Below are 14388 nucleotides of genomic sequence, written 5' to 3'. Positions count from 1 at the left end.
GTTGCTTAGAGTGATCCAAATGCTGGCCAGAATGGTGATGTTAATTTCCCGTTAAGTGGGAAAGCGAAATAGCAGAAGATTATGGGCTCAGTAGGAGATCAAAGGTTTGGCAAAGTTTTGCCTCTGCAGAATATTATGTGACTAATTCTGGAAAATGTTCCCATTGATTTAATCAAATATTTGCATTTTTAATATCTTTATAAATCTAAATATACATGTAAAATAAGTGCATTTTGGACATAATGTGTTCAGATGATCTTACATAATTCAAGTATTACTAGTTTGTTAGGTCATGACAGAAGTCTGATGTTAAAACTTTTGAACAGACTCTGGCTTATTAATTCTACATCTAGTTTTTAATTTGACTAAAACTTCAGATGGGGCTGACTTTACGCATTTGCTAAGTGGCGAATATTGGCAATTATTTCTTCATATTACTTCAACTACTTCAACTTCTTAATCAAATTTAAAGCAAAATGGGAGTAACTGTTATAAGCATGAGCCAATAGGTTCTTATTTTATGTACTGAGTGAAGAAAAAAGATTTTTGCACATCAGACCTGGCTTAATGCAGAATGAATTCAGTATCACTCTGCAATTACACAGCATCTTTTTTGTATAGTAATTCAAACGAATAGTGTCCATTGCTTGCTCTCCCAAATAGTCACAGAAATATAGGACCTCATTGTGTCACCTACACACAGTTATTGCATTATGTTGGATTATTTAATCACTTCTATCCTTCCTCCACTTGTTCTTTGTAAAAATGATCAGTAGAATGTCTCAACTTAGCTTAGTCAGTTTTATTTTTCACTTTCTATTTTTCAGCTTCAGGAAAATTCTGACTTAGGAAGAATGTGGAAATATTTTTATTTCTACGTTTTCCAGATAAGATATATTAGGCAAGTTCACCTATTTATAAAATAGAATGTGATTAATAGGATTAAAAATTCACAGGAATACAGTTCATATCTTTTTCTCAAAGCAATGTTCCAGAAGATCAAACTCTTTAGACAAAGTATATCTACTTGAAATACTATAATCCTGATGATTATAAGATTCTGAGGAAAAAAAAATATTTAAAGCAAACTTTGCATGAATATCTTCTATGTAAATCTTATAAATGATATTGTTACTTAGTTTTTGTGTTTCATTTATAGCTAATGAAAATAATAGAAGATTTTGAAATGGCCGCCAAATCAGACATTAATGCTCATCCTTCATTCTCTGAAGTTGCTAGTATCATTGGTGATGGTATGTGTACAGTTAACAGAAGGAAAGTAAATTTTGGATTGTATATTAAACTTACTTTTTTTTTTTAACCATGAAGTTTAATGCAATTCTGAAAAGTGTTACCTAAATATGAAAAAAAAAAATACAAGAGAGGAAAAAAAAAACAAAGGTAGAGAATTTGAGTAACATTATGGATACTGCTTGAATGTTTGAAACATTTGAAACAATATTTGAACATTTTGAAACAACGTTTGAATGCATTTGGTCTTTTCCAAAACCATAATGCAGGACCTAAGCAAAGGATTTTAGTATATATTTCAGTTATATCCTAAAATCAAATATGGTGCTTTTGAGGGCTTTGTTTGCTGATATAAAAGGATACAAAATTTTTTCAGTTTTCCCTGTGTATATAAGGCAAATACTTTTTACATGACTCTCTGGTGGCTATGTAGTTATAGTATCTTCTGGTTATGTTTAAAGCCTATATCAGCTCAACTGGCTGCTAGGATTGATTGACTGAATATTTATAGATAGATAAATATAAATATATATAAAATATGAATAAATATATATATATATAATGTAAATATATAAGTATTATATATATATATATAAATATAAAATTGACTATATGTTACATATTTACTTACAGATACTATACTGTGCCAAGGAGGAATGTGTTAGGGGTACATGTTTCAGGTCCATTTTACATTCATACCAAAACAGTTTAATCTACTTATGAACTTAATGCAAAGCCAAGTGGTAGAACTAAATTGTGGCTATATCTGTATTTATACATAAGATTATATTTAAGATGTCCATTAGCCTTACACAAAGTAATTCAAAGTTTAGTCTTTTTGTTCGTATGTGCAGGTCTGGTACATATACTGCAGTTCTCATAGAGCACCTTCATAGGAAGGTATGACTGATCTCTCAGTAAGTGTATTAAGCTGTTGAAAATTATAACTTAAAATTGTTTTGGGCTGGACACATAAACTAAATATGCCACTAACATATAAAAGTGATTGTTTTGTTTGTTTGTTTATTTGTTTTTTCCATTGGCCTGTATTAATTACTTTTTTTTCATTGGATCAGAACATTATGTAAGGGCCATGATTTCTGAAGATGGGGGTGATGAAGAGGAGAGCTTAAGACCTGAACATCCTATACCCAATTATACTGCATTGGAATTGTGCTCTTCTGCTTCTACAGCCGCTGCTTCTAACTTTCCTGGTGGCATGAAGTCATCTTCTGGTAAAATTTTTAAAGTTTTCTTTTCCCTTTTCTTCCATTTAAAAATAAGCAATCCCTTTCTTTCTGTTGTAGTACTTCCTTGTTGCTGTTATGTAATGCCAGTGAGCTAATAAACATCAGTTCATGGATGTTTATTCTTGTGGATATTTGTTATTCTGGTTAGCATATTTTCCAGCCTTTCTAGATTGCATTATTTAGAATAGGTTTCATGGATGTGCACTGGTAATAAGTTTATTTGTCACCTGGCAATACAGTATCCCTCAGTTATGAAGATAGTTTGGCAGTGCATTACACTTGCACTTGATTTTACCCTGTTATTGAAAGAAAATGAATAACTTTAGGTCTTTTTCATAAACTCTTCACTGTGCTGATTTGTAGTTATTTACTTAAGTGCTACCCTGAGTCTAAATAGGCACAGTACCACAGAACACCCATACGTTCCTCCCAAAGCTGTCTTTATCATCTCTGGCATCTTCCTGTGTTTGAGAGAGATGAAATTTCAGTTAAACCCAGCCCACATCAGAAAAATAAATGTTTTTTGTTATCACTATATGGTAACTACTGTTTATGTCCTAAAATGTTATCTTATGATGTCCCATTTCATTTTGCAAGCTGACAGTATGTTGATTTTTGCAAGTCTGAAGACTACAGTAGCATTAGAGAAGGAGTAAAAATCCATACTCCCTGTTCTTGATGTTTAAAAGTGTAAGATATCATATTTATCTCTATGTTGCCTGTATTGTTTGTTTTCAAGCTTCTAAAAATTATATATATTTTTTACAGACAAACATGTATTTGACTGTCACATCTGCAGCAATCTTTCTTAATAAAGAGTTAAAACATGGTTCCTGTATCTCCATATGGCATAATTAAATATCAAATGATGTTCACAGACACATAAATTTTATAAAAAGTAATACATTTATAGTTTTCCTCTTTAAGTATAAACTTGTTACTTGCAAGCTAAGAAAGCTCTAGGTGATTCTGAGTTGCAATTGGAATTTTTTGAGAGATTACTGATTAATTTAGGAAGATGATAGTGTTCTTGCTTCCAAGACAGCCATGCTGTTATTTAGTGACATTTCTTGAATTCCAGCAGTTCTTACCCTGGCTTTTTAAGGTAAGTGGAAATCATTCATTTTCCATAAAAAGTTGTACAATTAATTGGAAGAGATCAGTTCCAATTAGTTGGAACTCATTAGCCTCATTGGGGCAGGGCTGAAAAATCACTGTAGTGACCTTGTCTTCAAAGCAAAACTACCTCTGTCAGTCAAGTTAATAAATTAATAAATGTTCTCTGACGACTGTCTGTTAATCTGGTAGTAGATGACATGCTATCACACAGATTATTAGGCCTAAGTATGTAATTAGTTTATTTTTAATGTCAGCACATTCAGTTTGATACATATTATCCCACAGGCTGTTTAACATATGTTATTAGCCTGTGTACAAGTGCAAGGTTTTTATTAACAAAGGATGTTTCTGCTTCAGGCTTTCTCGTAAGTGGAGAACTACGTGATGATAGGTATGTATTTTGACACTGGTTTTGTTGAAAATTTATTTACTACTAATAAAGGAATTGTCTAGGTGGAACTGTCTCATAAAAATCTTGGCATTTATTTGAAAATGGATGAAAGCTTTTGTGTTAATTAGTTTGAAGCATTTGTTCTGACGTCAGCAGTGCCTGTTATGTTTGTTTAACACGAAATCTGCAGAAGCATTGAAAGTTGCTTTCTAGTTGCAAGTAACAGAACTGTTAGTGTAGATGCTGCTAATGTCTATGCACGTTTATTATTCCTCCTATCTGCAGAATACTGGTTTTGAATGAATGCATGTAACTGCTGCTAATAGTCATCTACAGGGGGAAGCTCTCACTAGAAAGTTTTTGGGGAGTTACTGTATCAAAAATGTGAAGCATCATACTGAAGACTTCAAAACTGGGTTGATCTTATGCATTAGGTAAAATGGGCTGACATACATATTTTTTTTTGTTGCTAACTGCTTTAATCTTCTAGATTCAGCTTTGCAGTAGGAAACAGTAGCTGGCTTCCCTTTCTTCCTGGTCATTTTGCTCAGTTACCTACCTACCCTTATCAAGTTTTTCTTCAAGCATAGCAGTAGAACAAATGCCTTAGTATATTATATAAATATTTAAAGTCAAAATGCTTGTTTTGTGTTGTGAATGCAGAATAGGGAGTGATTGCATAACGTGGAGGATACGTATGAGGCAATAAATTTTAGTAGATGGTGATTTTACCCAAAGGAGTCTTTTGAATTTACTGTAGCATGTAATGGTAAACTACATATGATTTAGTTTATATTGAAAGCAACTGATTAAAAGAGAGGGTAGAAATGAGCAGAATTTAGGTAAAACCATTCTCTCACTCGCACTGATCCTTGCTTAGAGAGTTGGGTTTGAAAGTTGAGAGTTGGGGTTCCTGAGACAGGCAGCACCCCACAGCTTCATCTTCACATGCTCCTGGCTTTCTGAGTTGCCAGTTTTAGCCTACTCTGTACTAGCCGTGTGGAGGTCAGGCAGTCTGTCTCTGGGACCGTGTTTCTTGATGATTTATTCAGACCTATCTTTGAATAGTTAGTCAGGTCTCACTCATTCTGCCCCATTCACCTTAGGGAGAAATTTGGTGGAAGTGCACATACTGGCAGTGAAGCTAAGGTGATAGCTCGTAACATTTTTAAAATAGCATATCTATACATGTTACCAATGTATTCCTTGTTTGCACTAACACAGTCAGATGTAGGAGAAATAAAACGATCTAAAGGATTCTGGTAAAATAACCCGAGTATTCTCATTTTGAGCGTAATAGGAAGGATTTTAGCTTTTCTTACAGGCATACTCTATTTCAAATCAGTAACATTTTTTCTGCTGCCTAACATTAAGTTTTTTAGAAGATCCCTTGCAAATTACTGATTTGAATGGTGTTACTGACATTGTTAGTGGTGTTGTAGTAGAAGGTAACATCTCTCCAGTGGATGCAAAAATGGCAGCTAAGAAAATCTCTAGGTAATAATGTCTGTTTTTCATTATCTGTTGGTCAAATTTTAACCCCAGTTATTCTTCTCATAGCATACACCCTGTAAACAATGGAAGCAAGCATGTGAGTTGAGTTGGTGTCAATGGGACTCATTCATAATAGAACTGTTTAATGACCACTGTTTTACTATCCATTATTGTCGAAAGTGCCAATTGTGGTTTTGTTTGTTTGTTTGTTTTTAATTCTTGGTTTTAAGATTATTTCCTTCCTAGTCACTAGTTCCTTCTGCAAGTGACAAATTGGAGTACAAGTCTCTACAGACATCAGAATCAGCTCAGCCAAGGACAGGAGCCTTCTAAAGCAGTTCTGATAGACAAAATAGAAATTTCCTGACAGTGGCAAAGCAGCTTCGGAACTCGAGCTGGTCATTCTTGCCTCCATGCTGGAGATTTCTCTGCCTTTCTGGCTATTAGTTATAAAATCATCTGTGTTCTTTCCTGATACAGATTGAAATTGCAACTGTTTCCTACTCCTGTTTATAATATTAATTGCTTACAAAGCAAAATTACAGCTGTTGAGGATGATAACATGTCCAAGCATTTCTTGAACTCCAGTAGGCTTGATGCTATGATAACTTCCCTGGGGAGCCAGTCCCAGTGCCCGACCACCCTCTGGGTGCAGAACCTTTCCCTAACCCCCTCCCCTGTCCCAGCTCCATGCCGTTCCCTCGGGTCCTGTCGCTGTCCCCAGAGAGCAGAGCTCAGCGCCTGCCCCTCCGCTCCCCTCATGAGGGAGCTGCAGGCCGCCATGAGGCCTCCCCTCAGCCTGCTCTGCTCGGGGCTGAGCAAACCAAGGGACCTTAGCCGCCCATACACTTTGCCCTGTGGACCCTTCACCTCCCCTGCAGCCCTCCTTTGGGCACTCTCTAACAGTGCCCCTCTTTTGGGCACTCTCTAACAGTTTTATGTTCTTCCTATACTGTGACACCCAAACCAGACACAGTACTGGAGGTGAGGCTGAAGCAGTGCAGAGCAGAGCAGGACAATCCCTTCCCTCAACCAGCTAGCAGTGCTGTGCCTGATGCACCCCAGGGCATGTTTGGTCCTTTTGGCTGCCAGGGCACACTGCTGGCTCATGTTCAACTTGATGTTGATGAGAACCCCCAGATCCCTTTCTGCAGGGCTGCTCTCCAGCCTCTTGTCCCACAAGTGCGTACATGCATCCAGGGTTGTTGCCCTGTCCCAGGTACAGGATCCGGCACTTGCTCTTGTTGAACTTCCATATTGTTGGGGATTGCCCAGTTCTCTGATTTGTCAAGATCTCTCAGCAACGCCTCTCTACCCTTGATGTAGTCAACATCTCCTCAACCATTTCAGTGCTATTGTCTGAATGCAACTAACAAAGAGAAGAAAAGGTTTAGGAAACATCTTGGAAATTACTTGCGTACCAATATTTATATGAAGTAGAATTTTACAGAAGAGTTTCCCATCTGGGAAATTTCAGAATTGAGTCAGAATTTTGACTGGATTGCAGTATTTTTTTGTCATGTGTGGTTGTCAGTGTTTGCAATTTAAAGAACATGCTAGGTTATTTCTCATTTACATGTGCTTTCAGGATTCATGATTCTGCTACCGGACATTCTAAAAAAACAGAAAAGGAGAAGAAAGAGATACGAGCATGGATGAAAAGAAAGCAAAGGGAAAGAATGAGAGAATTTGTGAAGAAACTTGATGAACAAAGACAGAAAGAGCATAATCCATTCAATTTAAGAAAGAATATGGTAGGAACAACGGGTATCTTAAAGAGTAACTGTTACATATTGCATAGTTGTTCAGATTAGGTTAGATAAAGGCTGTCAGTATTTTTTCCCCGTTTTAATTTTGCTTTTTGTATACATTTTATTTTATTGCAACTGGCTGTATGCATGTTAGAAGTGATCAGTGAGCAAATGCACCACAGTTCCTCACAGTCTTCAGTAATGATGGTGGCAATTATGACCTGACCCCAAGGTCAAGATTCAGGCTTTGTTGACCCCTAACTGTAATGGAGACAGCTTTAACATTCACCAATAAAAGATGCATTTTGTTAGGGACTGGGAGCTACAGGAGTTATGAAGATATGTTTAAGTCTTGTTTCATATACCACCACTCCACAAAAAAAACAAAACAAAACAAAACAAAAACACAACGAGTTTAAAAAGCAGAGTTCAAAAGGTACCATCTGTTATGACAATGAGACAGTGATAAAATATTGAGGTCAGCCATCCTTGTCCTTAATACACACACATATTTGTGCAATTATGGAGGGTCAGCCGAAATGTCAGACCATCTTAAGTATTTAATGGATTTTCTTTCTCACAGGCTTATTTCAACACAGGCTCAGAAAACAATTCCTTCCCTTCCAGATTTTTTTTTTTAATTTTAATTAATAGAATCACATTTATGGTGTGATGCATCTCTTCTGAGCTTCACTGTACTTGAATAACTGAAGAAAACAAAGGTTAAAAGTAGTTCAGAAATAGTTTCCCAACGTGTACTAAGTCATAAAAAAAGCATTTGTCACCTAGATACTTTCAGGACCTGAAAAGACACAGCTGAGTAGGGGGAATCTCCAGGTTTATAGGAGATGAGACCTAGCACTAGCAATTACATCCCATACTTTTTACTGATAAACTTGCTGTAAATTCTTTCAGGGTGAAGCTATGCTAGGTTTAACTCCTGAGGAGCAAATATGTAACGTGCAGAGACTTCCCCTTTAATACATGGTTTTCTATTGATGGTAAGAAGCAATAGCAGATGTCATCAGAGTTGTCCCAGACTTCTCTTTTGTACATGTATGAAAAGAAGTGATACAAAGAAAATGTGCGTTTTCTTACCTGTACTTCTCTCCCTCTCCTGTGTAGTCAACCCGTAAATATATACTTGGTGCTTCCGTTACAGACTTTTCCCTGGAATTCATTAGATGGACAAAGTCTCAGCTCTGTTTTGTTTTGTTGTTTTTTTTTTTTTTTTAATTGTACTCCAGCAAACAGAACAAAGTGCAACCCTGTCCTGATTTTTTAAATTAATTACTGTCAAGAAAATAACTGGTTTTTAGGAAGCTGAGTGCAAGGACAAATTTTGGGCCTGACAGGGATGACATTTTAGGATTAAGGCATGAGCTATGGAATGTGGAACTGCAGGCTTTCAATGGATTTTTAGAGCTTGGAAGTTTATAGGGGCAATCTTAACTGAATCCCATGGTTAGGGCCCTATGCTTTCACATTGTTTTTCGTTCTGGAGAGTGTTTTAAACGGTAACTTTCAGGTCAGGTAGATCTAAATTTTGAGATTGATGGAATGGAATGAGACCACAATACAAAATAAGTTAATGATTGTTGTACTTTCTTCCACAGCATTGTAGTCCTACTTCAAAGGATATTAAAATATTCAGGAAGAAGAAGGAAGAAAAAGACAAGTAAGTTGCTATATAGGTAACTTTTGGAATTCTTATTACCAATTTTCTAGTCTTAAGAAGAGGTAGTTTTAACTACCTTGTCTGTATGAAATTTCAGAGACAAATGGAATTTCAACAAAAAGTGCAAACAATTCATGTCTGCATTACTATTTAGGACATGTCTGAACACTTTTCATCCTTGCCTGTATTTTTCACTTTCCAAACATGTATATTTATTTATTTATTTATATGTATGTACATATATGTATACATACATACATACATGATTTTGGCAACACTGACTCATGCTTTCTGTCAAAACTATTATTAATAAATGCTTTAGCTTTTTGCAAATTATCTTGAAAGGGTTATTACATGTTCTCTGAAACTGTAAAAATATGACTTTTTTTTTTTTTCGTTACCAAGTAGACTTACAAGCCTCACAACCCAGCTGCAGTTAAATCATAGAATTATAAAATGCTTTCGCTTGGAAAGGACCTTAAAGATCATCTAGTTCCAACCTCCCTGCTATGGGAAGGAACGATGAGTGGTAATATGAGTTAATACATAATATCATGGTTCCATTTTTCCACAGAGTGCTGTTATCTGAACATCACAGTATGAGAGTATCACAAGCACTTTCTCTGATGAATGAAATGTTATCTGAAACAGTGGTGTTACCTGCAAGTGAACACAGACCGTTGTCCAGGACCAGATCACCTCAAGAGTGTAAAAAAAGGCACATGATGTCTGCTAGAGGGTAATGAATCTTAAGCATTAACCATATACTAATGTTTTTGGCTTCACGTTTGTCTGCAACTTGTAGTGCTTGTTATAGGGATTAGCATGAGAGAAGCTTTATGTTCTGGCAGAATCAAAGATACACTTTGGCTGGATCAGAGGAGTCTTGGTTTCCTGTATCTTCTTAAAAGTGCCAGAGCAAATCCTGGAGGGAGCCTTAAAAATGCCTTTTGGAGCACAGAATGAGCCAGCTCTAGAGTCAGAGCTATAGTCAATGTCCTAACCCGTTCCACTCAGCAGCAATCAGGTACCTGGAATATACCCAATAACATAGCTAATGATCTCAGTAGCATCCAGTAACAAGCAAGAAGAAAATAAAAATACTAATGTGCACACACATAGACTAAATAAATTAGTGTTTTGGAAAACTCTTGATTTACTGTCTTCCTTTTTAATTTAGGACATCAATTTGTCTAGAGTTTTAGTTATTCTTTGTTTTGAACACAGGTGCTTATTACCTTCTGAAGAGATGGTGATGTATGAGTATTACAAATTTGTAAATATATTCTTCTTGATGGCTTCAATGTCACATATATAGAGAATCACAGAATGCTTTGGGTTGGAAGGAACCTTAAAGACCATCTAGCTCCAACCCCCTGCCATGGGCAGGGACACCTCCCACCAGACCAGGCTGCCCAAAGCCCCATCCAGCCTGGCCTTGAGCACTGCCAGGGATGGGGCATCCACAGCTACCCTGGACAACTTGTTCCAGTGCCTCACCACACTCACAGGAAACAATTTCTTCCTAGTGTCTAATCTAAATCTACTCTCTTTTAGTTTAAAGCCATTTCCTCTTGTCCTGTTACTCCGCTCTCTGACAGAGTCCCTCCCCAGCTTTCCTGCAGGCCCCCTTTAGGTACTGGAAGGCCGCTGTAAGGTCTTCCCGGAGCCTTCTCTTCTCCAGGCTGAACAACCCCAACTTGTCAGCCTGTCTACACAGGAGAGGTGCTCCAGTTCTCCGAGCAATTTTGTTTCTCCTCTGGACTTGGTACATCATACAGGTGTATATTGCAGTATTATTTTTCTACCTCTACAACTTTGTTTTCCAGACTAATAGGAGGAAATGGGTACAGTTCAGATAATCCTGTAAATTCAGGACTTATTTCTGGAATATTTCTGCATTCTTTTTAAATAGGTAAAGTTCCAAGATAGATCATTCATCTGAATGTAGTCAGTGCTGTACAGAGCCTCCTGGTGTGTAATGGTTTAATGGTACCAGCCCTACCAAAATCAGAAGCACTATGGGAAGACATACAGAAAGCCACCTTAGGAATGGCAGTAACTTCTTGTTAGACCTAAACTGTTTCTTTGTACAGCTAATTTGGTTTTCTTCACTGCACTTTGGACTCTGTTGGGGCTTACTGGCCCAACAAGCACTGTGTAATATGCTCAGCTAACTGGGCTGTGATTTGTGTGCCCTTTCTGCCTTGTCTCAATATGCTCTGTGAGATGCAGTTTGTGTGGATGAATAATAAACAGTACATATTTGTGTATGTTGTATTCTTTTTCTTGCTTTAGAGGGCATCCAAAGAGTCGTGTTCTTTCAGAAAGGAGCAGAGCTGCTGCCAAACCCAGCTTTGGCCAAAAAGATCACCATTTCACCCCAACTCTTGGTTTAAAACAGCCTAAGGGTAAGAACAGAACTGCCTTAATGAAGGCACATACTGCAGATCTTTTTAAAAGTTACTACTGGATTTTGTTAGTGAGGAGTTTTAATATCCATGTAGAAAATCATACTCCAAGTGCTGGCAGTTTCTTGTCCTCAGTATTTTGAAGCTGTGTTCTCTTTGACGTTTCAAATGATAGATGTTACCTTTCCTTGTCATCTCTTTCTAAATCCAAAATAGCTTAATTTTGCTATAGCAAGAGTACTGTGTAATCCAGGAAGCAATTTCGTAGATGAAAATTTTGAAGCCTATATTTGGCCTATTGCATCTAATACTGGAAATGTTCCTTTGTATTTCCAGGACATGGAACTCTAGTTTTACAGAAAAGTACAGTCAGCGGAAGAATGAGAAATACTGCAAACTGTCCTGTTAATTCCAGATGCTGTAAGTTACCAAGTTACATAGTGCTGTTCAGCTACATAATGCAGTGGAAAAATAAGATACATGTGCATGCCTGGATAGGATTTACACAACAGAGGCCTCAGATACAGGATTACTTTTACAAAAATGAAAGTTCCTTTTTTTGCCACATACAAACAGTTTTTAGTTGGGGTTTATGAAATATTTGAATTGCCCCTGTTAATCTTCTGAAAGGTTTTAGCTAGATCACAGTTTCGAGATTCCTAAAGCATATATGCTGGATTTCAGTGATTCCCTGAAACAGTCATTAGGAAAACATGAGACTCGGCTCTTTTTTCCAACTAAAACCCACAGAGCATTAGCAGTACAGTATACAGATATTGTGCTACTTCCTTACCTTTCTATCCTGCTTACTTTCTGAGCTCTGTAAACTAAGAATTCTCTTTGCTGTCCCTCCGTAGCTTATCTATTTGAGGTTTGTTTTCAGGTTTTTGTTGACATAATGTTAGTGGAAGAATTGGACAGAACTTGCTTTAAAAAAATTAATTTTTTAAAATTGTAGTGATCCTTTTTCCTTTATGTCTATCTGCATAGGTCTGGATCCACAGAAGAGTTTCTTCACATAAATGTTTCCTCCTAATCACATTCTTTAAAATATGCAAGACTTGATTATACAAGCAGAATTTCTGAAAAGACAGAACAAGATTCAGGAAAGAGTTTATTAAGTCTGAAACTTAGGAAATACTGTGGGTAGATTTCATTCTTGCCTACACAAGAGTTAGGATAGTGGCATAATAGAGAACCTATTAGGCTAGCCGCATGCCAGTTTATTTGTTGTCAGTGCAGGAAAGGGAGAGAAGCAGTGGCAAAGCAACAAGGCATTTTTCCTAAATCATTCACTCATCTGTGGAAAATCATTCTCTGTTCAAACCTCTCTTTTTAAGCTCATTCTGAAAGTTGATCTGTCTCTGATTTCATGTCACCTTCTTGACTGTGTTTCTCTGATACATCTCATCACTGCTAAGGGTTTCACTCAAACTCTGTCTACTAAGATGCATGTATATTTTTTTATTTAAAGTCTGAGTTGTATGTAGTTTTAGTCCTCTGCTAAATAAGGTAGCAATGTCCCTTTTGAGGGATTGCACTTCAGAATCCGGATGCTGCTACTGTAGTCTTACTCAACTTCATGTTCTGCACTGGAAAGACAGGGTGAGCCTTGGAGGGGCCAGCAGCATTTTCTAGCCTCCACATCAGTTTAAGATCAAACAGCATACTGTTGTTACGTGTGCTTACGCACATTTTCACTTCTTAGAACGAGCTTCTGTTCTTGGAGAAGTTTATAGACATGCAAAATAGGAAGAAATGTTACAATATTATTGTTGGTTTGTTTTCACCTCAGATGCTGAGCACAGAGTCAGCAGAACACCAAAACAAAAGCCTCCACATGTTGCCACAGCAGTTCAGACAGAAGATCTTGATCATGAGTCTGATCGAGATATAGAAAGCCCTTGGACTGTGCCTGACGACATCCAAAGAATACTTCAAGATACTCATGACACCTTGTTTCAGGTAAGAGGTCTGCTTGTTCTAGGAACGTTGTGATACCTGCTGTGTAGCCCTGGTCCTTTGTTTACTTCTGCTGTACTTAAAATATGGTTCTCTCTTAAAAGTGTATGGGTGGGATTTGTCCAAGAATGATACACAGCATTTCAGCTCATCTTCTTTTCCTCCAACAGGACTCTGCACTTCATACTGCTAGTTTCTCTCCTGTTGGCATTAACAACACCGATGATGTTTCTGAAAGCACAGAGAGTATCCTCAGCAAACTGGATTGGAGTGCAATTGAGGCTATGGTAGCAGATGTGGAAGACACATGAACAAGCCATTCAGCCATTGCACACTTTAAAGACAGTTGCTGGTGTTTTTGGTTTTTAATAATCACTGGTCTACTTACAACGGATCAAGGCTTTTATTGATTATCTCCTAAGTGGCACAGAAACTCACTGCTTGCTGTCATGTCTGGATGAAATTCAATTCCTTAATTTGTAGTTTGCTTTCTAATATGTCTTCAACTCAACAACAACTAAATATAGTTGGTCTTAATGGTCTTAAATATAGTGGTCTTAATAAAAAAAAAATCTGGGTCAGATATTTTGCCCCTCAAACACAAAAAGTTTTGTTCTATTTTAGAACACTGCACAGCTGTTTTACATTTGTATTTAATAATTAACATTACTATTGATGAAGTGAATTTTGTAACTCAACAATTGTGATTAGCTGATTTAATAAAAGTGAGTTTATTAGTTTCTGCTGTGAAATGATTTACACACAGAGCAGTGTTACTACTGTGTACCACTGACTGCATATGAACTACCCGAATATTTTAAACCCAGCTTACTCATAGATTAGATACGTCTTAAAACATGTTGAATGACAGACATATAAATAGGCAGCAATAAAGTAATATAGACATCTGTACAAGACAATACAAAGGACAAGTTACTGAGGTAAAGAAAAAAATAGCGTTATACAGTATGGATGAACAGCAGTCCTGTCAGAGCTCTTTTAGCAGTCACCAGGTAGTTGAAAAAATTCCCCTATGTTCAGTGCCCATAAACTATTTGTAGTAACCCAAAGAAATGCAGTT

The 14388-nt window shown here is 36.9% G+C and overlaps 1 protein-coding gene across 6 annotated transcripts in view; it reads left to right on the top strand.

Moving 5' to 3' along the window:
- Nucleotides 1–14047, top strand: part of CPLANE1 (ciliogenesis and planar polarity effector complex subunit 1) — a 57103-nt gene extending 43056 nt beyond the window's left edge. For all 6 annotated transcript variants that reach the window (XM_038170873.2, XM_038170871.2, XM_072031424.1 and 3 more), the window contains 10 exons: nt 1160–1253; nt 2328–2486; nt 3978–4011; nt 7094–7259; nt 8873–8934; nt 9509–9673; nt 11233–11345; nt 11682–11765; nt 13141–13310; nt 13478–14047. In XM_038170873.2, coding sequence (XP_038026801.1) covers nt 1160–1253; nt 2328–2486; nt 3978–4011; nt 7094–7259; nt 8873–8934; nt 9509–9673; nt 11233–11345; nt 11682–11765; nt 13141–13310; nt 13478–13618 — 1188 coding nt within the window. In that variant the 3' untranslated portion in view covers nt 13619–14047. The remainder of the gene's footprint in view (nt 1–1159; nt 1254–2327; nt 2487–3977; nt 4012–7093; nt 7260–8872; nt 8935–9508; nt 9674–11232; nt 11346–11681; nt 11766–13140; nt 13311–13477) is intronic.
- Nucleotides 14048–14388: the final 341 nt, after the last annotated feature.

Source organism: Anas platyrhynchos, chromosome Z, assembly GCF_047663525.1.
Source record: "Anas platyrhynchos isolate ZD024472 breed Pekin duck chromosome Z, IASCAAS_PekinDuck_T2T, whole genome shotgun sequence".
Lineage (NCBI taxonomy): Eukaryota > Metazoa > Chordata > Aves > Anseriformes > Anatidae > Anas > Anas platyrhynchos.
This window is presented reverse-complemented; position numbering and strand designations above follow the sequence as displayed.